This window comes from Hemicordylus capensis, chromosome 6, assembly GCF_027244095.1.
Source record: "Hemicordylus capensis ecotype Gifberg chromosome 6, rHemCap1.1.pri, whole genome shotgun sequence".
In the NCBI taxonomy this organism is placed as follows: Eukaryota; Metazoa; Chordata; class Lepidosauria; order Squamata; family Cordylidae; genus Hemicordylus; species Hemicordylus capensis.
The window spans coordinates 72,782,522-72,807,616 of NC_069662.1; the positions used below are offsets into that span (position 1 = coordinate 72,782,522).

Sequence of the window (25,095 nt, forward strand, 5' to 3'; positions counted from 1 at the left end):
GGTTCATTGCTAAGGCTCTCTCTTTTCGACCACTAACACAATCTTGGCCATGATGCGAACCACTTTTGCAAGGCAAATTGGTGCAGTGTCGCTGTGCCAATACAGCCAGGTTCATAACAGCCAAACAGTCTTGGAGACATGATACCCAGTTGTGAAACCATTGGAGACCCTATTACTGCTCTGCAAGCGCCACATAACTTTGGCTCTTCTCTCTTTGTCAGAGTGCCACCAGCGCCACCAAGCCCGCCAGGTCCACCAAGCCCGCCAGCGGGAGTACAATCGCCTCCAAGAAGGCCCAGCTCAAGAAGAATGTAAGTAATGGTTGTATTCTATCCAATGAGGCTATTCTCATGATGGAGGAAAACCGGGCGAAAGGAGCCCAGCCCTGTTTTCCATCCTCGTGAGACCCACCAGGCTTGCGGGTGAGCCCAGTGATTCTCTGGCAGCTAGCCCGCCAATGTAGCCCTCCTTTCAACCCAGCTGAGTGAGTGCTCCACTAACCCGGGTTTTCTGATCGTGTGGCGCCTTGGCATGGCTCCGTGCCACAGCCACACACCAGGAGACCTCCGCTGGGAGGCTCAAACAAGCCTTCTGATCCCGGGAGTCTCCCCAGGATTCCTCCATACACTCGCGTGGGTCATCCTGCTAACAAGCAGAAGGTTGCTGGTTCGAATCCCCGCAGGTACTATATGGGGCAGCAGCAATATAGGAAGTTGCTGAAAAGGCATCATCTCATACGGCGTGGTAGGAGGCAATGGTACACCCCTCCTGTATTTTAGCCAAAGTAAACCCCAGGACACTGTGGACTCCAGAAGTCGAAATCGACTTGACGGCACACTTTACTTTACTTTTATTTTTGTGAGACTGCTCCCCTGTTCTTTACCTTTTGAATGCCATTTTGAATACATTTTGAATGCCAAATCACTACTTTGGGGGCAAATGGCCGCTTTGGTATGGTGGGGCAAATTTTCACATGGATAGAGCACAGTAGGAAAGTCTTGACTCTGCCCCTCGCTGCACAACACATTCCCAGATTGGGGCCCCCTGTGACTGAGAGTCCAAAGGGTCTGCTTCCAGGTTGCACTTGTCTTCTAATGATGGCTCTCAGGTCATGTGCAGGTTGGCCATCATTTGGTCACCAGGGTGCTTTCCAGATTGTGAGCCGTGCACCGCAAAAAGCGGTGTAAACTGCAACGTTTTGTGGTGCCAAATTCAAACGACATTAGAGAGCCATTATAAGGGGGAAAGCCTCCTACAATGGGCAGACACAGCTATTATTTTATTTTATTTTTGCAATGCAGATGCAACATTATAGGGCTGTGACACAGCAATAAAATCCAAAAGGCGGTGTCAGAAATAGGAAAGGCACCTTCCTTACAACACAGGGGCTGTGATGTCAAAACACAGGCTCCACAGAAGCACACTTAAGGGACCCTTTGTGACAGTGTGATAGCGTGCAATCTGGAAAGCGCCCTGTTCACACACTTGGAATCAGTTCTGCATTTCAAGCATAATGACAGCAAAGGCTTCTGCTTGCAGAATAACAGTCCCGCTTAAGTGCCCTGCTCTTCGCCGGCCAGATGCCACTTCACCTGCCAGCCACTCCTGGCTCCCCGCCACCCTCCCTCCCTTTCTCCGTGACCTCCTTCGCTCTTCCCCATTGGGGATGGGTTTTTGAACTGCAGGTTCAGCAGTGAGGAGGGTGAAAAGGGAGCTGGTTCCTCCCACACTGCTGATCTGCAGTTCAAAGTCCCTCCGCATGGCAGTGAAGAGGAATGGGTGCATGAAAGAGGCAGTTCTGGCCTTGTCCCCGGATGCTGCCGTCAGTGTCAAGGGTGTGGCCAGCAGCGCATGGACCTCACCTCGGGCAGCATCGGCACTGGAGCTGACACTGGATCTAGCGCTACAGCTGAGCGACTTTGAAAAAGCTTCTGTCTTTGAGAAGTAATTGCCAAGTGATGACCAAATGACGAGGGAGGAGAAGAATGCCGCCTCGAACCCCATTAAGTTTCTGAACTAGAGGGACCAATGGTCTGACTCAGTGGAAGGCAACTTCCTATGTAACTATGTTTAGGCCTCTCTTTAAGAGGGAGGAGAGGGCGCAGTGGGAAGGCACCGCAGCCAATTGAATGGAAAAGAGTGGCTGACATCCCGAGCAGCAAGAGGCTGCTGCTAACTCATCCAGAACGTTCCCAAGCAGCAGAGTGTGCATGCAGCAGGAGGGAGGAGCGATGTTCACTGTTCTCCCTGCCTCTGTCAGTATCCGTTGCCTTGCAAAAAGAGGTCCCTGAGGGATTTCTGGAAGGATGTACTTTCCGGATTGTAGGTATGTCTCAACGTTGAGATTCATATTTCAAAACACTTGATGGACATTCTGCCATCCATGGATGTCTCTCCCTCATGTGACTTCTGAACCTTGCTGAGAAGTAAAGTGTGCCGCCAAGTCAGTGTTGACTCCTGGCAAGCCCAGGGGCACAATTCCAGTGCTTGCCCTAGGCGCTCTTTGCCCTAGATACGCCCCTGGGGGAGGGGAGCAATTCTGGCTGCTCTTTCCTGCCCCCATCAGTGCTCTTTACCTTCCTATGACGAATCTGTATGCAGTTGATGCAAGAATGCAGCCAGCCAGCAGGGCAGGCAGACGCTGTGTGGCCTGCTGGGCAACAAACAGCAGCACACAAACTACGGAACAGCAGCATGAAAACACCCAGCGGTTGCTGCTGCGAGTCTCCCTGCCACGTGGACCCTGCTTGGTGCGGGTGGCCCAGACAGCTCTCGGGCCTGGCCTGCGCTCTCCACCATCCAATGGGAGCACCCACCTGCCGCCCCCGTCCCACGCTGCCCAGAGATCTCGTGTGAGTGTGCTGCTGCAGCCTGTGCGAGTGAGTGGGGGGGGTTCGGGTGCCACTGGTCCGCTCGCCGGCCACCTGGGATCCGGAGATACCGGGACCCCCCAGCGGCGCCCGCTGGTTGAATCTTGTGATGGTGGGGCATGGAAATTATGCCCCCTTCAGGGGGCGCCCAGAGCACGTGCCCTGGCTGCCCCACCCTGGATCCGCCTCTGCCCTCCGCTCCGGAACAATCTGGCTGAGTTAGGAGCAGATTTTCTGGTTGCTGCTCTGGATATCAGCCTGTAATAAATTTAAGGTGGCGATGATGATGATGATGATGATGATGATGACGATAACGATGATGGTGATGAACAACTTTGTTAGCTATCCCATAACAAATTGTTGTCTGGACGGCTGACAACATGAAATTAAAACATGAAATGAAAACATACAAGACATTAAATCATAAGAGACCAAAAGGGGCAGGGGTGGGGGTGGGGAGAGGAAATACAAAATGCAATACAAAGACATTTTAAAACTCTTTAAAAATCAGTTTTAAAAAATCAAATTTGAAAATCAAAATTTTAAAAGCCCGACAGAACAAAAAGGTCTTTAGGTGGCATCTAAAAGAACAAAGTGAGGAAGCCAGGCGAAGCTCACTCAGGAAGCTATTCCATAAATGGTGTGTCACCACCCAAAAGGCCCTCTCCCTAGTAGCCACCCACTTCACCTCCTTTGGCAAGGGCACTCAGAGGAGGGCCTCTGAAGAAGAACTTAAGGTCCTGTTTGGGACATATGAAGCTAGGCACTTTGAACTTTGGGGCCGAAGTCCAGGGCCTCCACCAGTGTTCTCTCTAACAGGGATTCCCAGATGTTGTTGACCACAGCTCCCAGAATCCCCAGCCAAAGGCCATTGCAGCCAAAGGGTATTGCTGGGAGTTGTAGTGAACAGTATCTGGAAATCCCTGCTAGAGGCAACACTGGCCTCCACACCCCTTGGGGGCCCCCAAATCCTTTTTAGTTTGTTTTGGGTGGTGTGGTCTCCACTGGCCCTCAATGGACCAGGCACTCAAGTATAACTGTGACCTGTTTCAGGTGCTTTAGAGACAGAGGGGGGAGTGGTGGGGGGAGATATGTGGGATGGGAATATGTTAAGTTGTGTGTTGAAACATTTCTGCTAGTGCATATCTGCATAAGTATATCTGTTTTATATTCTTACATTCTTTTGAGTTTAGTTGCTGTTTGTGCCCTCAAGAACCCACGTATTAAAAATATTGCATGTGTGTATGTGTGTGTAGGGGCATGATGCTTAATTTGCAGGGTGGGGTGCTCCAGAAACCTTTAGGTCCAGGCTCCAAAATTACCTAGGTGCACCTTTGCCTCTGATAGAGCACAGACTGTTTGGAGTAAAGGTGTATCTGGTTGGTTTGTGTAGTGCTGTAAGCAAATGTGCTCAGGCTGGCCTAGATGCAGCAGATTCTCTTTAATGTCTGTTTTCATTCTGTCAGGTCCACAACACCACCCCTGTTTGAACCTCCATCTGCACCTCCATCCACACCTCCATCCGTATATCAGTCTGTACCTCCATCTGCACCTCCATCCTCACCTCCATCCGTACATCATTCTATAGCTCCATCTGCACCTCCACCTGTACCTCTATCTGCACCTCCATCCGCACTTCCATCCGTACATCAGGCCGTACCTCCATCTGCACCTCCGCCTTTAAATGGGGTAAGTAAATGTAGAGTAATCTGGGCCTGCTTCTTCCTTTCATTAACCTCGTCATTTTAGAGCTGGTCTGTAAGACAGCCTAGTACAAAGTACGATTGTCAGATACATTTTTTTCAAGGTAGCTAATTTGCACAACCTTTTACTCATACCAGTTTACTCTACCCTACATGAACCATCTACTCCCCCTTTGAGCAGACTTAATATAGGATGCTCTGCATGCATTGCAATATACTTAGGCTTAAAACAATCACAAATGAATCAGTTCCCACTAAGACATAGTCAGAAAAGAAATGGAATCTCTGCTTGTTAAAGGTGGGCCAGAGAAAGTTGTTTTAAGTACTTCACCCACTCCCAGTCTCTTTCCGGGGCGTAGGATGGCTGGCAGCAACACTGGACAGGGAGGCGCCTGCCCTTTTCCTGGCAATGCTGCCAGGCCTGTTCCCCCGCCGCCCGACGAGGTCTCCTCTGCCAGCACCGGGTCTCCCTACACAGATACTGCTACTGCCGCTGCCTCCTCCTCTGATGGCAGGCTTGTCCCCGGCTGTGCTGTCTCCGGCCGGCCATACCCCTTCCACCCTGTGTCAGGACACCAATGCAGGAGGCGTTTCTGGGGCTGAGCAGCATGTGTGGCGCATCCAACTGGAGAGTGCATTCTGTGTTTGCCCAGCTGGGGGCTTCTTTGCCTTGCTTGACAGGGAGAGGAAGGAAGAACCCTACTGGGCCAGCGCAGAAAGCACTCGCCGACTGAATGGGCCATGCAGACACGTAATCAGGGTGGGGCAGGCAGGGCATGTGCCCTAGGCGCCAGTTGCAGGGGAGCGCCAAGTGCTTGCCATGCCCCGCACCCAACCACCACAGTTGTGTGTGTTTTTTTCAGGGTTGGTTTGTTTTGTTTTGGAAAATCCCCCCCTGCTGGGTGCCTGCTGCCACCCCCACTCATGCATTCGCGCAAGTCGCACAACAGAAATCTGAGTCCCGGCGGAGAGCCTGCACCCCTGCCCCTACCCCCCCAGAGCACTGACTTTCCGATTATTTTTAGGGAGCGTTTGCTGCCTTAAAGCATCTATTCCGCTTTCTCTTCCTCCAGAGGGGGAAAATAGATGCTTTCAGGCAGCAAGCCTGCCCTGAAATGAGACTGAAGAGCTCTCTTCAACTCTTTAGAGCTCAAGGCCACACCCCTTTGCATGTGATGTCATCATGTGATACTTCACATGCAAAAGGGCGTGGCCTAGAGCTCTAAAGAGCCGGAGGGAGCTCTTCAGTCTCATTTCAGCGTAGGCTTGCTGCGTGAAAGCACCTCTTCATTCCAAGGTGTGCTCCTTATTCAGTAAACAAAATTTTGCAGGCAACCCCTCTCCCCATCCAGCTCAAATCCAATCTTCCTTTCTTTGGCTGGGCTTTTCTCTGTGCTCTGTTGTTGGAGGGGGTTAGAGGGGAGGAGTGCGGAAGAGAGTAGGTACTTAGCTGTGCTGGTTTGCCCTTCCAGCAGCTCATGGGTAATAGCTTTGCTGTCTGCTTTCGTGGAATAGGGATTTGCAAAAATAAATTGCTTTGAATTATTTTGTAGAAGGCATAACTCTTATGCGATTAGTTGTCATGGTTCATCTTTAGTGATTTATTATAAAACTGTATTTAGTTTTTTGCACTGGGTGTTTTCTGTGTTTGTCCAGACAGTCAACAGTTGATGGTGACATGCTAGTGGGCTTTTTTCTTCTTCATTCCACAGATTAGCTGTAGAAACAGTCTCAGGGCTAAGATGTGCCTTCTACAACAGACACATGTAATACTCTCTCGGGTGTGGGTGGTTGTGATTCGAATTACACATGGCCACTGGCAGTTGCGAGTTTCAGCAGAGAAATGGGTGGAGTGTTTTTTACCTCTGGCTGCTTTTTTCTCACATGGATGGAAAAGGAGCCTTGAGAGGGCAACATTAAGGAGGAAAAAAATAACTGCTGGGGGGAAATATCATGATCCTTTGCTTTTTGTCCCTTTGCTCAGACAAATAGTTTTTCACTAGCTGATTTTAATTAAAAAAGCAAAACAGTTGCGGTGACTGGTACCTCCATCTATTGCATAATGTTGATTTGCCTCACTGTTCCACTGTAGTGCTGTTAGTGCAACTAACCGTTCTCAGCGTGCAACTGTTGACACTTATAGATGCTCTGCAATGCTTTCTTCTTTCCTTTTGGATTGTAGCACTGTGTTCTGCTTCCTCCTGTTGTGGTCCAGGCCTGATTTATATACTGAATATGCTCATTAGCTAGCATACAAAATGAGGCCTGTCTCATAGTGTCACCAAGTGACCAAGTTCTTTTATATAGTGACCATGTAGGATCTGGACGCAAGGAAGAAAGGAGATCAAACCAAACCTAAATGATTCAATGGGCTTTATTGAGTATAAAAGAATAACAACATCAATCTAACTGAACAGAAAGCAGAACATTCTATCAATATTACTAACAGTATTTCAACCCTAACCAGCAACAATATTCACCCAGTGTGCCTAACTAACACATGTGTGTGTATTAAATCTTCCTAGAGCCTAATACAACTCAGATAGAGATGGAAAAAGGGGGGGGGTTAAGGAAGGCTGAGGACTGGCATGGTTTGGGGAGATCAGGAATTAGTAGAGGGACGAGGGGAAAGGAGAAGAAGGGGAAAGGATGGGAGGATCCAAGGCTTGTAGAGGCAGCATATTACCAGGATCAGAGGCTTGAGAGCATTGGATCTTTCAGCTGAAGGAGAAAAGCTGTTGGCTGGAGACAAGAGCTTTTGGATCAAGCATGCAGTTTGCTCAGAGCATGTCTGAGAGTCAGAGCACCATGGCTGGGGAAGTCTTGACTTCTCATTGCGCAGTGGAAGTCACAGACAGTTCCTGTCCATGGCCAGAGTTCCTGCCTCTAGCCCTACGGCTTGGGCAGCAAACCCTTGGATTGCTCATGAGCAGATCTTGCTTTTAGGCACAAGACTGCGTGGCACGTCTCGTACTCAAATTAGAATTGTATAAACCAGCCCACTATGAGGAATTACGGTTTTGCAATAATTTCAGTCCGTAGGAGACCAGGTTTAGAGCGGGAATGCTGCAAGACACCTTGTCTGTGTAGCTGCAATCCTGTCAAAGATCTGTGAGAGCCAGAATTGGGCTGTGCTGGCAAACCACAAAGCAAGGTTTGAAGGTTATGGAAAAGCAATTGTGAAAACCAGCCCACAGTTTCTAGTTTGCCATTGTAATGGCAACAAAGAAATGTCTCCCAGATTCACTGGGGGAAACCCAATTTACTGAGTGCATTTTAATTTAATGATTTTATCTACTTCATATTTTCAGAAGTTCGGGTGCAGGAAGCGAGGAGGGAGGAAGCGAAGATTGAAGAAGCGCTACTGAGCAGGGAGGAAGGTGATCTGTGAAACACCAACATTTGTTATTTTTGTAAATATGATTATTTTTGTATATTATTATTACTATTATTGTTATTCTTACTGTGATTATTATTATAATTAAAAAACACATTATTCTGAAAGACACACCTCTTCTTTTCCTCCATGGTCTCTGCAGCAAGAGTTCTGCTTATGTACAGAACAACATTTGGAAGCTTCGGAGGTTTTCTAGGGCATTCTGGTTCCTGCTCTGAAATGGGGACACCTGTGCACTGTGCGTGCCTCTAGGGCAGGAAGAATACTCCTTTCCCTCAGTTACCTGACAATCATAACTCTAGCAGCATAACTCTAGCAGCAGCAGGGGTAGATCCGCCTGAGGACTTGCTCACCCACCTTTCGCTGCCTCTGCTGCAGGCCCCCCCCCCCTGACCCCACCAAACACTGCTTCTGGTAGTAACTTGTGAAAGGCTTTGGTGTACGGGCTTAAGGGGAGGAGGCTGCTTGGTGGCAGCAGTTTCTTGGCCAGCCCCCAGTTGCCAGTCTTGAAAGTGTTGGGAATTCTCTCTGGTAAGAGAATCCCTTTTTCATTACAGCAGAGTGCACAGAGGCACAACACAGCGGAATTTGGTTAGGCATGCGTGTATGCTGAGAGTAAAGTAACTTGGAGCCAGTTCATAGTTTCCAATCAATATAAAAGGCATTTATTAAAGAACTCCATTCTATATAGGAAAGTGAGGAGTTAGGCTCTCTAATCTAGCTAGCTAGCTGGATACAGATGGATTCTGCATCTCTGCACACATGGTTCAGGGAGAGGAGCTTACATGTTCCAAGGTAGAAGGAAAAGGAAGAGAAGGGGGAGAGGAAGGAAGTGGCTGGAAGGAAAGAAGTGTCCCTGAGAGTAGCAATCTACATTCCAATGGGATAGTGTCAGAGCGGTAGAGAAGGGATGACCAGTGTCTTGACCCTCTAGCCCTCTGACTCACTAGTCTGTCCTCCACTGTCTTTGAGACAAGAGACTGTGCAAAGTCCTTCACTTCCAACAGAAAGGTGGCCAAGGTAATGAGAAAAGGCTGCCAACTAGGAAACAGTCTCCTCAACCTGTGCCCCTTGAAATGCTGTGGAGGGTGTGAGGCTGTCATAGCTTTCCTCAGGTGAGCAAGAACCTGGGTCTGCTCCTACTTGGCAGGGAGAAAGTCCCGGAAGAGTAAGCTGAGTTTAGATCAGGGATGCTCAAATCTGGTCCTCCTGCAGATGTTGGCTACAACTCCCATAATCCCTGTGTATTGGCTACTGTGCCTGGGGATTATGAGAGCTGTCATCCCAAAACAGCTGGGGGGCCTAAGTTGAGCAGGTCTGCCTTAGAGGTATCAAGTGTTCACAACACCTCTGACCACTGGCAGAGTAATTTGTCCCTCAGAGTTATCCCCTAGCGCCATGCCTTGACTTGCCCTGCTGCCACAGGATCAAAAGGAGAGCCTGGCACATGCTAAACATGAAACATGCTTTCTCGTGCTAGTTGGATAGGATTACATCATGCCAAGTCAGTAATAGACTGTCTGTTACCAGGGCTTTGTTTCTTCCCAGTTTCTGGCCCGCTGAGTGACTAACTTGAGCATAACAGAGTGGCACTGGAGACACATCTCGGTACTTGGAGCGCTGCCTGCAGGAATTTAGATTGTACAAGTTCCAGAGCACAATGTTTTGGAAGGGGACCAATTGGGCACCATCGAGCAGATAGTTAGTGACTGGGCTGTGAACAGTTCAAGGGCCGCTGATACATAATGGCCTCCTCTTGTCGGCAGGCATTTGAGAATGGCAGAGGCACTTCTCTGGACATTTAAAGCCAGGTGTTCTTTATGGCCTTTCCTAGAGCCACCAGAATGGAAAACTACTCCCAAGTCTTTGAAGCGTGCAGCTTGCTCAATCTTATGCCCCTCAATGTGCCAAGAGTGGATCTTGGGCCTCCTGACAAAGGCCATCATTTTAGTTTTGTGATCATTGATTTCCAGGCAGTTCTCCCTGCAGTGCAGCGTCAGGGCCCTCAGTCTTCTTCTAAGGCCAATGGGGGGTCCTTGAGAGGATGGCTGCATCAACCACGTATAACAGGATGGCAATGTATCTCCCAGCGCGCTTTGGAGGGTGGAAATCTGGGTTGCTAAGCTGGCCCATCATAGAGTTAATGTAGAAGTCGAAGGGGAGTGGAGCCAGAATGCATCCTTGTTTGATGCCCTTCAGCTCTTGTGAGGTGGCCTTGGGGGCTACATCTCACCTGGAGTGATGTGTTCGCGTGCAGGGTGCGATGAAGTTATAGCAGGCGCCGGTCAATGGAGGAGGCTTCCAGCTTCTCCCTTCATTTGACTCGTGAGATGGAGTCGAATGCTGCCTTAAGGTCGATGAAGGCGGCATAGAGGGAGGTCACCCGGCAGGAAGCGTATTTCCCGATAAGGTGCTTTAGAACTAGGCACTGGTCGATGGTGGAACCCCCTTCCCTGAAGCCCGCTTGTTCCTCAGCAAGAAGATTTTCCTGTTCCAATCCATCTTTAAGCTTCCCGGATAGGTGTCTCGCATTAGGTTTGCTGATGGTATTGAGCAAAGTGACGGGTCTGTAATTGGCCGGATCATCCTTCTTGCCCTTTTTAAATATAAGGCAATGATCACTGCCCCCCCAGTCCTTGGGAATTTGGCCACTTGTGTCAACATTGGTGAAGTGCGAAGCCAGGATAGGGGCCCACCAGTCTAGCTTATTTTTAACGGCCACTGGTGGAATACGCTCCTCGCCTGGAGCCTTCCCCAGTCTTAACTGGGTGACTAGACTGTGAATCTTTGAGGTTGACACTGGTGCCCACGCTGGAGTGTCTTCAATGGCACAGGTGGAGTTTCTGCAAACAGCAGCAGGCTCTTTGTATAGGTCATGAAAATAGTTCTCCCTGATCTCTGGATGAAGATGACAGTCCAGGTGATTTGGTTCATAAGTGGGAGAGTGCTTTGTAAAGATGCCAGAACATGGCAGAATCTTTGGCTCTAATGGCCTGAATGAGACCCATCCAGGCATCTTTCATGGCATCTCTTTTCTTACGAAGCAGCAGAAGTTTGTGCTGTCTTTTCTGCAGAAGGAGATTCTGTGCGGCCAACTGTCCAGAACTAGCTTTATAGACTTGATAGGTGTAGGGATGGGCTTTTGGGGCTTTAGCACAGTCCTTATCCAACCACTGCTTGGAGGCCTGTTGGCACTGTGCACGTAGCTGACAGATCTTGCGAGAGAGGAGCTGCTGTTATTCCTGGACGAGGGCATTGTAGGACACCAAAGGTGGAGAAGTAGGGTTGTTAGTTAGTGAGGATGATTGAATACGCTGCAGGTGGTCAGAGGCGAATAGCTCACTTAGTGCTTGATCCAGTTGTGGAGACCATTTAGCACGGCAATATGCTCCTCCCGCCAAGGATATGGTGGGATGATCATGGTTCTCCATAAGGGACTGATAGATGAAAGGCTTTAGAAGGAGCGAGATGGGGAGATGATCACTGTCAAATTTGGAGACAACCCTCAAAACCCTCCACCAGAGGGAGAAGGTTCCCTGAGGCGATAAAGTAGTCAATCAGACACATCCCAGAGCCAGCCAGATAAGTGAAGTTGGAAAGATGGTCATTTTCAAGCGAGTCCTTCAGAATGAAGAGATTAAGTCTGTTGGTCATTAGACTCAAGCAGAGACCTGCATAACTTGAGCTTTGGTCCTTTGAAAGACGGATAAGAGGGAGCCCGTCTGCCTCCGGACTGGAAGCCTGAGGCTTCCTCCGTATCGGAGAGAGAGAGATGTTAATTTTCAGCAGACTGCAGCAGCCAAATTGAATCAAAACTGCCATAGCATATTGTTTGAGTGGTGGAAGCAGCTTCGAGGATGTGTGTAGAGAGGTAGCAACAAGCACACCCAGGCCACCTTTGCATCTGCCACAGCCTGCCCCAGGTACAGCTCCAACTGTATAAGAGTGAAAGCCATTGAGTAATATCTCCCCGGATGAGTCTGAATAGCAAGTCCTGGGGACAAACAACAGGGCAGGCCTGCGGTCTTAATGTCCTGCTTGTGGGCTTTCATGAATCATCTGGCTGATCACTGTTGGAAACAGGATGCTGGACTAGATGCATCTATGCAACCCAGCAGAGCAATTCTTACATTTGTGTTAAGATGATGAAAATGGTCTCTTTATCATTTGGCCACCTGCCTCTCTACCTAGTCTACCATTTCAAATTACAGAAAATTTAATCTACAATCCAATCTTCAGATGCAAAACAAAAGCACTTAAAAACAGAAATAACACCCAGCATCCCTGCCAGCCTCTACTATTCAGCACCCCCAGTTTCCTCCCCACACTTCTGAGATTTCACCAGGTACTAGACACACCTTTCAAGACCATCATTACAGCCTTGAGAACAGTAGATCTTCTTTTAGAAGAAAACGTCTCAGGACATTGAATTTCTTTCAAAATACTGTGCTTGTGCAATGCAACGGTAGAATCAGGGAGCACATAGACTTCTGGCAGAGGAGTGGTTGGCCTGCTGGATCCAAACACAGCTTTGATGTAATGCCTCATATGACCTCTGTAGCACAAGATGGAGCCACACTCCAGTAGCTCCAATCATGCAAGCAAAGCATCTCAGATGGGTGTGCCCAAGCACACCCACATCCATGCCATGTTTCAGGCAGGACTCACCTTCCATCCCTACCCCTGGGAGAAGAACTTTGTGCAAATCATCTAATACAGGATTCCCAACCTTTTTAAAAACAAGCATACCTTTTCTGCTCACAGACCAGTCCTTCAATTCAGATACCCTGTAATGATTGTCTGTGTGTGTGTGTGTGTGTGTGTGTGTGTGTGTATTGATGGATGGATGGATGGATGGATTGATTGATTAAGTGCCGTCAACTCTTAGCAACCACATAGATAGATTCTCTCCAGGGTGATCTCTCAGGTCTCTCAGTGATGCATTCATTGCTGTCATAAGCGAGTCCATCCACCTTGTTGCTGGTTGTCCTCTTCTCTTTCCTTCAACTCCACCCTGAATTATAGACTTCTCAAGGGAGCTGGGTCTTCGCGTAATCTGTCTGAAGTACGATAGTTTGAGTCTCGTCATTTTTGCCTCGAGTGAAAATTCTAGATTGATTTGTTCTATGATCCATTGGTTTGTTTTCCTGGCTGACCATGGTGTCCTCAAGAGTCTACTCCCGCACCAAAGTTCAAAAGCGTCAATGCTTTTTTCTATCTTGTTTCTTCAAAGTACCGCCTTTCACATCCATAGAATGTCATGGGGGAAACCATTGTCCAAACGATTCTAATCTTTGTAGGTGTAGACTCCTCACGGCATCTAAATATCCTTTCTGAGGCCTTCATTGCAACCCTACCAAGTGCTTGTCTGCGGCGTATTTCTTGACTGCTGGATCCTTTACTGTTGACAGTCCATCCTAAAAGGGAGAAGCTATCCACCACTTCAGTGTCTTCAGTGTCTATTCTGAGGCTGGTTGCTGTACCCCTTTCTTGTCTTTAGTTTAGTCTTCTTTACATGTAATTGTAGCCCCATATTTTCACTGTGCTCCTTCACTTTCATTACTAGAGCCACATTCTCAGCTCTCAGAGTGGTGTCATCAGTGTAGCGCAGCTTATTGTGTATCTATGCACACACAAATCTAAAGGTTACAGTTATGAAACAGCTTACTCCAGTCACTGGCTTACATCCAGACTCAGTTACTCAAGAGTACTCCCACTGAAATTAATCAACTTGTCCCACTAATTTCAAGAAGACTGCTGATGACTAACTTTCTCTGGATGTAGGTCTGTGGCTGGAGTAGCCTACCTCATGACTGTAGCATTAAAACTTGGCACTAATATTCCGTCGGTCAGGATGAGGGAAGGAGTACGCTGAGCTTCCGCACATCGCCAGCCAGTCAGAAGCACAGGGAGAGAGGCTTCACCCTCCTCCCTCCCCTTCTACAATAGATACATCGCTGTGAACATGTTGGCTTCCAGCCGGCAGTCCTCAGATGAGGAACACATCGCGTGGCAGGAGGTCTCTGCATAGCCCCGAGAGCCCTTCAAGTACCACTAGGGGTACTAGTACCCCCTGTTGGGAACCCCTGTTCTATATACAGAGAGTTCTTTTTTAATTCATATCCAGGTCTCCATCTGTACCAGATAGAGGCCCTTTCCACAGCAAGTCTGCACAGCTACAAATGGCAAAACGTAACCAGTCACTATCTTGGCTTCAATGGCTGGTCTAGTTGCCTCATCACAGTAAGGATGACCTGCTGTTTTCACTGTCATTTCAGTGAAAAGAAGCTTTCATACCAAGTCTGCAGGTATGCTTCATTTAAGTGTCATGACTTCCCTTCATGGGTAGGTGAGAGAGCAAGCCAGTAGCTCATTGTGTGCTGAGTGTAGACAGAAGTCTGCCAATTGCTAATCACTTCTATAACCAAATGGTCTGCGAATTCACTACCTCGGAAAAGTGATGAACTAGTTTGATCTAATATGTAAGCAGCTGTCCACTGTAAATGTATTGGGTCTACGGATGTGGATTGGCTTTGGTAGCCAGCTCTTCATAGTTGCCAACTTCCTCCCCAGGGATGTCTGCTTGCCCAGCACAAAGCCAGACTCCTCCTCCCTCCAAATTCCCAGTGTGTGGAGAACTCAGGAGTTGAGAGGAGTCTCTCATTTTGTGCTCGCCTACAGTATTGTTGCCGGAAATATTCCTAGTCACTCATGGTGACCTGCAAAACGTTGAGATATAAAGGCAGTTCACACAATGCTCCTGTTTTAGGATTGTGTGCAAGGGAAAGGCTGGAGAGAGAGAAGTGATTTCTGGGGGAGAGGAGCTGAGCCAGAGAGTGCCTTCCTACCCAGCTCGCATGCCCAGCAGTTTACCCAGGCTAGTAGTATAGGGGCATACCTGCTGTCAAAAACCATGTGCTTTTGTTTACAAACAAAAGCACGTGGCTGGAGGATGACGACACAGTGACGTCACGGGGGGCGGGGGCTTGCAGCTGTCAAAATGTGCTTACGTCACCGGAAATACATCATCAGAAGGGGCTGAGGAGACCCCCACGTGACCGGAAAGGGTCAGAAGTGGGGGACGCCCTTACCCCCAGAAGTCTGGCACCTACCCTAACATAGCTACCCCAGAATATGTCCAGACATGTCCGAAGGTGGGCATGTGACCCCTCTACGAACACGCCTAGCCACCCTGGACCAATAGGAACAGGTTTCAGGCTCCGGAGAGGCCCGAGTGAGCGGGTGTGATAATGGTCGGGTGCCCATTTTGTGCAACTTTATTGGTCGAAAAGGCCCAGAGGAGACCCCACATGGTCGGAAAGGGTCAGAAGTAGGGGAACGCCCTCACCCCGGAAGTCTGGCCCCCACCCTACCACCCCTACCCCAGAATATGTCCAGACATGTCCGAAGGTGGACAAGTGACCCCTCTACGAACACGCCTAGCCACCCTGGACCAATAGGAACAGGTTTCAGGCTCCGGAAAGGCCCGGGTGAGCGGGTGTGATAATGGTTGGGCGGGCATTTTGTGCAACTTTATTGGTCGAAAAGGCCCAGAGGAGACCCCACGTGGTCGGGAAGGGCCAGAAGTAGGGGAACGCCCTCACCCCGGAAGTCTGGCACCCACCCTACCACCCCTACCCCAGAATATGTCCAGACATGTCCGAAGGTGGACATGTGACCCCTCTACGAACACGCCTAGTCAGCCTGGACCAATAGGAATAGGTTTCAGGCTCCGGAACGGTCCGAGTGCGCAGGCGTGATAATGGTCGGGCGGCCATTTTGTGCAACTTTATTGACCTTATCGGGGTCAAGTGAGCTCTCTACGAACACGTCTGGCCATTCTGATTCAGTAGGAATACCCCGTTTCTCTCTGAGCCACTTTGTTTTTGCAGACCCACGGTTTGAGCGATCATGGGTTCCCCAGAGAGATACTTGGAGGATATTGTACAAGAAACAATTGTAAACCCTACCCCGAGAAAGCGGTATATTAGTACAAGTTCTGATGATGAGAAATTCCCACCTGCTAAGCGTCCCGAAGAAGAAGACCAAGAACTTTATGAAATCTGGCAGGGAATCTTGGAAGATGCAGCGGCAGAATCTTTTGGAGCTCAGGTAAATAAACACTGTTGGTGTTACAGACTTGGGGAGTATGTGAGAGTTCCCAGGGCTGCAACATAAAAACTGTGTTCTTTAATGTTTTCCCAGGAGGGTGAGGACCGCGGCCTTGACACACTGCCTCTAGCAATATGGAACTATACAGAGCCCGGGAACATGCATATCAGGGTGCGTATGGAGAATTTAGGGGTGGGAATATCTCTTTTAAAAGAAAGATAGAAAGAAATAGTAATAACAGCATACCTTCCCCATCCTACAGAATCCTCCCGCTGTGAGAACGCATCAACCCAGCCATGTGACTATGCAGAATTTCCTAGGACTACAAGTGGATGATTCAGATTACATACCAGCAAGGAAAAGACGTTCTGCTATGAAAGGCCTTGTCAGAGCGGTGGTATATGGAATTTTAAAATACTGCCTGAAGAATTACATGTATGATTCATGCTACGGGTGTATGGTTCAAGCAGGGGGGCAAGACTCCCATGAATGTGTTACTTGGACCGACAGAAATGTTTCCAGATTTATTAGAACATTGTCATCAAGGATGTGTGTGAAAGCAGTGCTCCACATAATTATTATAATTGCTTACAGCTTGAAAATGTTATTGCTATCTAGTGATACCGTGAATCAGACTCTAAACCTCATCAGCAGGGTTAAGGGTTCTGATGACCCGCAGGCTGTGTTAGAAGCTATCCCACAACAGAAGGATTCCAGAATGCTCTCTTTTGTGAACTGTGTCCTCGAAAAAAGGGGATACAGACAGTTTCTTGTTCCAGAGATACCTGAATAAATTCCCTCGCAAAAGTCTAATGGAACTGTTGTACACGACTGCCCTCTAGTGGTGTGTGTTTTTTGCTTTTTTTGTTGTTGTTAATACATTCTTCCTAGAATACTGACTGTTTTTGTATGTCTATTAAAATACTATATTATTATGTATCAATTCATAAATAAATAAAATAACCCTGGCTCTAAACAAATGACTGCTTTATTTTTGCTGGGGATACCCTATTACAGATACAAGGAACTTCACCAGCCCTGAGGGTTCTGTAGTAGGTTGGGGTCCGACAAGAGGATGCGTTCATCAGACAATGGGTTCTGTAGTAGGTTGGGGGATAATCCCATCAGCCATCATGAATCTTTTACCACTCCCCTAACCAGTATGCTGGTGGACATCCAATCAGAAAGGTCTTGCAAGACCATGTTGGCATAAAACTCACGTTGATAAAACTAGTTTGAAGCAGGAAGTCTTTCTCTTTCACCCAGAAGCACTCCCCAGAAGCAGGACCCTGCAGAGAAAGAAGTCTGAGGTATGGCTACCCACCATTTTATAACTTGCTTTTTTCTAAAATATGCTGCTGGGCCTGGTTTTGAATCTGTTTGATATCTTTGGAATCTTTTGATATTTTAGTATGCTATTATTTTATATATGGAGAGCCTGTTTTCAGGGCCTTGTATGGTTTAAAAGTGCATGTAACTTTAGTAATTTACCCCCTTTTCTCTCATTTTTTCCTCTCTACGCCATGCGGCCTGATTTTGAATCTGCCTGAATCCTTAGTAAATGCTTATTTTATATATGGAGAGCCTGTTTTAGGGGCCAGGATTGGTTTAAAATGCATGATTCTTTAGCAGTTTACCCCTTTTTCTCTCATTTTTTCTCTAAGCCATGCGGCCTGATTTTGAATCTGCCTGAATCCTTAGCAAATGCTTATTTTATATATGGAGAGCCTGTTTTCAGGGCCTTGTATGGTTTAAAAGTGCATGCAACTTTAGTAATTTACCCCCCTTCTCTTTCATTTTTTCCTCTCTACGCCATGCGGCCTGTTTTTGAATCTGCATGCTTCCTTAGTAAATGTCTATTTTTATATCTGGAGAGCATGTTTTAGGGTCAGGAATGATTTGAATCTTACCCACAGGGCCTTTTTTTTTTTTAATGAGAACCCTGACCCTTGTTATTTTTAAATTTTTATTCTTAAAACCTATATTTACACAGGCAGTATTATATACAGCATTTTTGATGTACGCCTCAACATCTGTAGAAATCTAGTATTCCAAGGGCAGTTTCTGTTCTCTGCAAAACAGCTCTCCTGCAACAAATAAATAAAACAGGGTTATGCATGCACAACTCACAATCCTGTAAATGGTTTAAATTAAATAAACTCACCCAGCACACGTGTTCATACCAGCCACTCCTCACAATGTAATCTGTAATAAAAAGGGCCATCTTGTCCATGATTTGCTGGCTCACCACAGGACATAGACGCTTTGTAAGACTTTTTGTAAGCAAACCACCGAACAGAAAAATAGTTAAAAATCTGCCCTTATTGATTTTCCCATCTGCAAATTCTGCAGCCATCACAGATGTGAAATAGTTCTCAGTATCTAGCAAGCTGTTAGGGTGAAGAGAGTCCATGTGGGGTCTTAGTTCGGCCTCCATTTTAAGCAGCAAGGGGCCTATCCCCACCGCTTCTGGTTTTCCACAGGCCTGCCGGATACAGCCCACAGCAAGAGAGTAAACATGCCGATATTCCATCTTGGTGCCCGTTTAGGTTCTGTTTGGGGAGGATATGTCTGAGCATGTCCCTGGTTGGGTATTTTTGTATATATTCAACAGCACTCAGCAAAACAAAGAAAGAAAAACACCACCAAAGAAGATGACCATAAGGGATGATGAAATGAGCAATCTTCTCAATATCCCTCAAGATATGGGTATGGCTATATTCTACTCTCCCCAAACCCCCTCCTTTTTTTAGATTGTTTTAAACTGTTATGAAGATATATACATGACTGATTTATATTTGATGTTCTACAGAAAATGTTGTTCAAGCCCCTCGGTCTGGGAGAGCCACTTTTTCGCTCTCAAAGGGTTCGGACCCATATCTCATCCCAAAGGATGAGGTTCTCACATCACAGGCTGTTAGAAACACAGTATCTGGTAAATTACATTTTAAAAATTTAAAATAAATTCTAGATGAGTACTGTTTTGAAGGGTTTTCTGAGTAAGACCAACTCTCTCTCTCTCTCTCTCTCTGTCTCTCTCTCTCTCTCTCTCTCTCTTTATTGTAGATGGCATAGGGCAGAGAAGTGATGATAACATAGGTAAGAACAGCCCCCCCCCCAATCTCTCTGTAATATCTCATTCTAAAATTCAACAAATTGTGTATTATTTCTCTGTGTAAACAGCCCTGAGCCATTTTTATTATTTATTTATTTTGGAAGGCCGGGGGGGGGGGATACAAATAGAATTATTAATAATTATGGTTAACACATGCCTATGTTGTTCACAGTGGACCTGACAAATACCCAGGGCGGGTTGCGGAATCTGACTGAGAGTGCTCTAGAGGGTAAAATAGCTTTATTTTAAAAGCATCCCTGCAAATGTATACGCCGTGTGGAAACCTCAGACTAATTCTATCTAACATGCCCCCCCCTTTTTTCTCCCTACAGAAGAACCTGAACCAGCCCCCACACGTCTAAGCAGATTGAAGAGAAAAGCAAAGAGTAAGGGTAGGAGAAAGAAAGAATGAAATGTTTTAACTATTTTATTTATGTATAGCTTTTATTGATAAAACCGTATGATTCCCTTGTCTGCAGATGTAGTATCCCATGAACAGCATCAACCCGGACACATGGCGCCCAGGGACTCCAACGTGGAGGTGCAGCCAGCCTACAAAAAATCCAGAAGGGCTATCCTGGAACCTGGTAAGACATTTCCACACTGCCTGACACAAACAGCTACATACTTCAGTAACACACATGTTTGTACCATGGGGGTAAGACATTTCTGCACCGCATGACACAAACACGCTCACACATCATGCACACACCTATGTGTCATGTTGGGGAGGACCCCCCCCCCTTGTCTGCGTGGATTCCTGAAGACGTTCCCTCTACTACCTGACGACAGCTGACCCGGAGGCCCTAGGAGCGGGCAAAACCACAAGACACCCAGAGACCCTTTCAGAAGCCTGGTAAGTCTACCCCCCCCCATGGCACAACACACACACACACACACACACACACACACACACACACGTTCAAACCTACTAGCTGTGGGTGATTTACTCCAGACATACATGGTGACCCCCTGCCCCCCCCCGATCTATCTGTTTCAGAACATGAACCGGGGCTCCGTGATGTCCAAGAGCTGAATTTCCAAGATAACGAGTTCTTGGCCAGCATGGCACGTGTTACAGAACACATAGAGACATTGATAAGGACTAGGGCTGTGGCTTTTGAACGCAAGGCCGAAGCTGAGCAACACCTTGAGCAAGCAAAACGCATCATACGTAAAGAAATGGCCGTGATTAGTGATACTTCACAACAGCTACAATGTCTAAAGACACGTGCAAACCCTGTGTGTGATTTCGTAGACAGAAATAAAAAAAATCAACCATACCCTGTCTGCATACAGGTGGGGGGAGGGTCCGCATCTAGCCACCAGCCAGGAGGGTATAGGAATGCTTCTGATTCTTCAGACGAATTTGAACCATCCGAGGAGTCACCTAGTGGCCCCGGTCCTCAGAATGCTTTTACTGAACAGTGTGAAACCCAGAATGGGTCCTCTCTAAGTGAGGCTTCTGATGTTGGCCCGAATGCCACCCCCAAAGAGCGGGCTACCCACAGTGGAGCTTCTCGAGGAGGCTTGGCGTTCGATGTTGGACCTGCAGCTGGTTCCCAACAGTTCTCTTCTGAAGAAGCAGCAGGCATTTCTGAAGAAACCCCACCTGTGGATCTTCAGTTTATACAGCGTTATAATAGGAGCTATGCACGCTTTAATGGAACTGAAATGTATTACGAATTCAAGTTTGTGAATTTGGACAGAGTACACTCCTTTTGTGATGCGCTATCTGGGATGCATTCTGCTATTCAAAGGGTTCTGGATAATATAAACAACCATATAGAACCAGGGGACTTTGTACAGCTCAGATTGCGAGCGCCAGGGATTTCAAACCGCCTTTACTCAGCAAGGAGACAGGCAGGCCATCTGAATGCTGAGGCATTCCTAAGCGCTATATCTAACCTGCTTCAAAGTTATGCACAAATTTTAGCTGATGGTGTATTAACACTGGCTGTGATTGTTATCACACCCCCACGAGGAGCCGGTCGCAGGCATATAAAATCAATACCCTATAGCAGCATTATACAGAAAAAGAGGCTGCATCTGATAGATGTCCCCATGCCTAACACAGCCCTCTGTTTTGCAACGAGTCTCATGGCTGTTCTAGATTTGAGAGCCACCGCTACACAGATAAAAAAGGGAGCAAAAAAGTTGTACCAGGATCTTGGGTGGAGTGAGCAGAAACAAATGTCTTTTGCAGACGTGGAAATCATAGAGACACATATGAAGGTCAATATTGTTGTTGTGCAATGGGGAACTTCTGGATGGAGTATTTTAAAAACTCCTGAACAGAAGTACCTCAAAACCTGTTTTCTGTTACTTCATAAGGATCATTATTATGGGGTTAAGAACATCAAAGGGTTTTTTGGGACCAGAAATTTTTGTTATGTCTGCTACACGCCCTACAGACACACACACGACTGTTTGATGAGGTGCCACCGCTGTTTAGAGGCTGGCTGTGTAAAACATGTGGGGCGTGTAATCAGATGCCCCAAATGCAAGATGCAGTGTAGATCACATGAGTGTCTAGGAAAGCATATGAAGCTCGCCGCCATGGGGCGGGTAGAATGCATCCCGCGTGACCTATGTGAAAAGTGCTTCCGCTATGTCGAGGCGGGTCATGAAGCTGAAAGCGTCTGTAGGGGAAAGCAGTGCCATGTATGTTATGAGTACCTTTCCCCCGGGGTAGAACACGCGTGTTACATTCCACGTCTACAGTACCCCGAGATATCAGTAAAATATGTGTTTTATGACTGCGAATGCAGGCAGGAGGATGGGATCCACGTCCCAAACTATATTTATGCCAGGGCCTTTGATGGGGAGACTGTGGAGCCTGTTAAAGCATATCAAGAGAAGCAGAAAGATTGGGAGAAGTGGGGGCCCCAAGGGGATTATTGGGAATTTAAGGGAGATAAATGTCTGAATGACTTTGTATTATGTTTTACATCAGATAATAAGTTTATGGGGTGCACTTTTCTGGCTCACAACTCGCGGAGCTACGATGGCATTTTGATACTGAGAGAGCTAATCAATGAAGGCCTCGATGTAGAGCTGCTCACACAGGGGGGAAAACTACTGTGTATAACAGTTACAAAAAATGACATAAAATTTATAGATTCCCTATGCCACCTACCCATGGCTCTAGCAAAACTCCCCAAAGCTATGGGTTTTCAGGGCTGCAAGGGCTATTTCCCACATTTCTTTAATAAAAAAGAAAATGAGAGTTATGTTGGGAATATGCCAGACCCCCAGGACTACGGTGTGGATGCTATGAAGCCTGCAGATAGGGAAGAATTCATGAAGTGGTATGAGGAAAACAAATCAAAAACGTTTGATATGCAGAAGGAATTGGCCTATTACTGTCAGAAAGATGTAGACATCCTGATGCAGGCCTGTACAAAATATAGACATGAATTGGTTGAGATGACATGGGATGTCGTTGATAAACCTATGGGGAGGAAAAATGCCAGGGTTCTTGTGGGTATCGACCCCTTCCAATACCCTACGCTTGCTAGTGTGTGCTTAAGAATGTACCGCTACAAGTATCTGAAAGATGAAGAGATCGCCATACCGGCCCCAGATAACTACCATCATCAGTGCAAAAGATTCTCAACTATGTCCATTCAATGGTTGGAATACATAGCCCACAGGGAAAACATACATATTCAACACGCTTTGAAAGGGGGTGAGTTTAAGGTTGATATTCCTCAGGAGCTTCAGGAGGCGTCGGGGGGTGTTAAGGCATATTATTTAGATGGTTATTCTGTGAATGGGGGAAAGAAATGTGCTTTTGAATTTAATGGCTGCTTTTATCACGGGTGTGTAACCTGTTATTCAGCACACAAACAGCACCCCATGTTGTCGGAAACCTATGGTTTTCTCTACAATGCTAGTGAGAGGAAAGCAGATGTCTTAAAACGCATGGGGTTTGAAGTCCGTTGTATATGGGAGCATGAGTGGCGTGACATGGTCAAGGGGGATCAGAAGGTGGTAGATTTTCTGAAGCAGCAGGGATTTCCAGAACCTCTGGAACCTAGAGATGCGTTGTTTGGGGGCAGGACAGGCTGTGTGAGTCTGTATTATGAGGCGAAGGAGGGAGAACAGATTCACTAGTCAGATTTTACCTCTCTCTATCCTTTTATCATGCGAAATCGCCAGTTTCCCATAGGACACCCTAAAGTAATTTATGACGATTTTAGACCACTCTCTGAATATTTTGGAATTGCCAAGGTGAAGGTATACCCACCACGCCGTCTCTTTTTCCCTGTCCTCCCTGTCAAAGTGAACGGGAGGCTCATGTTTCCGCTGTGCAGTCTCTGTGCAGACTCACAGCAGCTGGAGCAATGCAGGCACAATGATGAGGAAAGGGCTTTAGTGGGTACATGGTGCACTGTAGAATTGAATGTTGCTGTGGCTAAAGGTTACAGGGTGGCACAGATCTATGAGGTTTGGCATTTTGAAAGGAGTTCTGGCAGCCTCTTTTCAGAGTACGTCAAAACATTTCTCAGGCAGAAGCAAGAGGCTTCGGGCTACCCAGCAGAGTATGTCAGCAGGGAGGATAGGGAGAAATACATTGCTGAGTATTATAAGAAAGAAGGTGTGTGTTTACGCCCCAAGATGATTGAATCAAATCCTGCTAAACGCCAGATAGCCAAGCTTTTCTTAAATTCCTTGTGGGGGAAATTTGCTCAGAGATCAAACCTTCCTAGGACATCAATAGTAAAAAGCCCTAACGAGCTTTTCCAATACCTCTTTTCAGATAGCTATGAGGTCTCTATGTGTGAATTCCTTGATGATGATACATGTTGTGTGTCTTGGAAAGATGCAAAAGAACGTATAGTTCCGCCAGGTCACACAAATGTTTTTCTGGCCTGCTTTACAACCGCCTATGCACGCCTGCATTTGTACTCTATCATGGAGAAGCTGGGGGAACGGTGCCTGTACCATGACACAGATTCTGTGATCTATGTGTCTCGTGAGGGGGAGTACAACCCACCCCTTGGAAACTTTTTAGGGGAGCTGACAAACGAACTACCGGCAGACCAGTAGGTAACAGAGTTTGTGAGCACAGGTCCTAAATCTTACGGCTACAAGCTGTCAGGGGGGGAATCGTGTATTAAGGTCAAGGGAATTACTCTGAACTTTTCTAATTGTCAAAAAATTAATTTTGACAGTCTGAAAAATCTGGTTTTTGCCTACGTTTTGGACCAGAACCCAACACGTGAGATTGTGGTAGAGCAGAATGGCATCGTTAGAAATAAGAGGAGATGGGAGATAGAAACACGTCTTTTGAGGAAGACGCAGAGAGTGGTGTTTGATAAGCGCGTCATCATTGAGGGTTTTAAGACTATCCCCTACAGGTATTAAAATGGATGTTCGATGGCAACACCCCTTCTCCGCTATCCTTGCGGGACCAAGCAATAGCGGAAAAACGTTTTTCCTTAAAAAAATGCTGGACAATGCACACAGTGTGCTATCTGTGATGCCTGAAAAAATCGTATGGTGTTACTCTTGTTGGCAACCTTTGTACAAACAAATGCTCTGTAAATACCCTATGATAAAATTTGTAGAAGGTATGTCTGAGAAAATTGATGATGATGGCTTGTTACCCCCAAATAAAATCTGTTTTCTTGTTCTGGATGACCTGATGAGTGCTTCATCTGACAGCCAGCAAATTGAACGCGCTTTCACTGAGTTTGTTCACCACAGGAATCTGAGTGTTTTTCTCATCACACAGAATGTTTTCTACAAAGGGAAAGCGGCCCGCACCATAAGCCTTAATGCCAAGTATATGGTGCTGTTTAAAAACCCAAGGGATAAATTACAGATCATTAATTTGGCGCGTCAGATTTTCCCCGGGGATGTCAAGTATTTCACAGAGGCCTACCACGA

At 47.0% G+C, this 25,095-nt stretch overlaps 1 protein-coding gene and 1 long non-coding RNA gene across 6 annotated transcripts; both read left to right on the forward strand.

Moving 5' to 3' along the window:
- The first annotated feature begins 265 nt into the window (after window positions 1-265).
- On the forward strand, window positions 266-8,075 carry LOC128331972 (uncharacterized). The gene is made up of 3 exons (XR_008310494.1): window positions 266-311; window positions 4,337-4,559; window positions 7,885-8,075. It is a non-coding gene; the product is annotated as an uncharacterized LOC128331972 (long non-coding RNA).
- Window positions 8,076-17,146: 9,071 nt separating this feature from the next.
- Window positions 17,147-24,838, forward strand: LOC128329371 (uncharacterized). 5 transcript variants are annotated; one of them, XM_053260429.1, is made up of 8 exons: window positions 17,156-17,392; window positions 18,697-18,791; window positions 18,895-19,017; window positions 19,149-19,181; window positions 19,370-19,426; window positions 19,530-19,589; window positions 19,677-19,784; window positions 20,198-24,838. In XM_053260429.1, exons 2-8 carry the CDS (start codon window positions 18,737-18,739, stop codon window positions 23,314-23,316), a joined length of 3,555 nt encoding a protein of 1,184 aa, XP_053116404.1. In that variant the 5' UTR covers window positions 17,156-17,392; window positions 18,697-18,736; the 3' UTR covers window positions 23,317-24,838. The 5 variants fall into 5 exon arrangements, with proteins under 5 accessions (XP_053116405.1, XP_053116404.1, XP_053116401.1 ...); XM_053260426.1 differs by having other exon boundaries at window positions 17,156-18,791; XM_053260427.1 differs by having other exon boundaries at window positions 17,156-18,791; window positions 19,530-19,583.
- Window positions 24,839-25,095: the final 257 nt, after the last annotated feature.

Excerpts from the sequence above, each read along its gene's own strand:
- LOC128329371 (XM_053260426.1), top strand. The coding sequence starts at position 18,650 with ATGTCTGAGCATGTCCCTGGTTGGGTATTTTTGTATATATTCAACAGC. Across the intron at positions 19,590-19,676 it reads GAGAAAAGCAAAGAGTAAGG|ATGTAGTATCCCATGAACAG; the intron begins GTAGGAGAAAGA and ends CCTTGTCTGCAG. Across the intron at positions 19,785-20,197 it reads AAGGGCTATCCTGGAACCTG|AACATGAACCGGGGCTCCGT; the intron begins GTAAGACATTTC and ends TATCTGTTTCAG.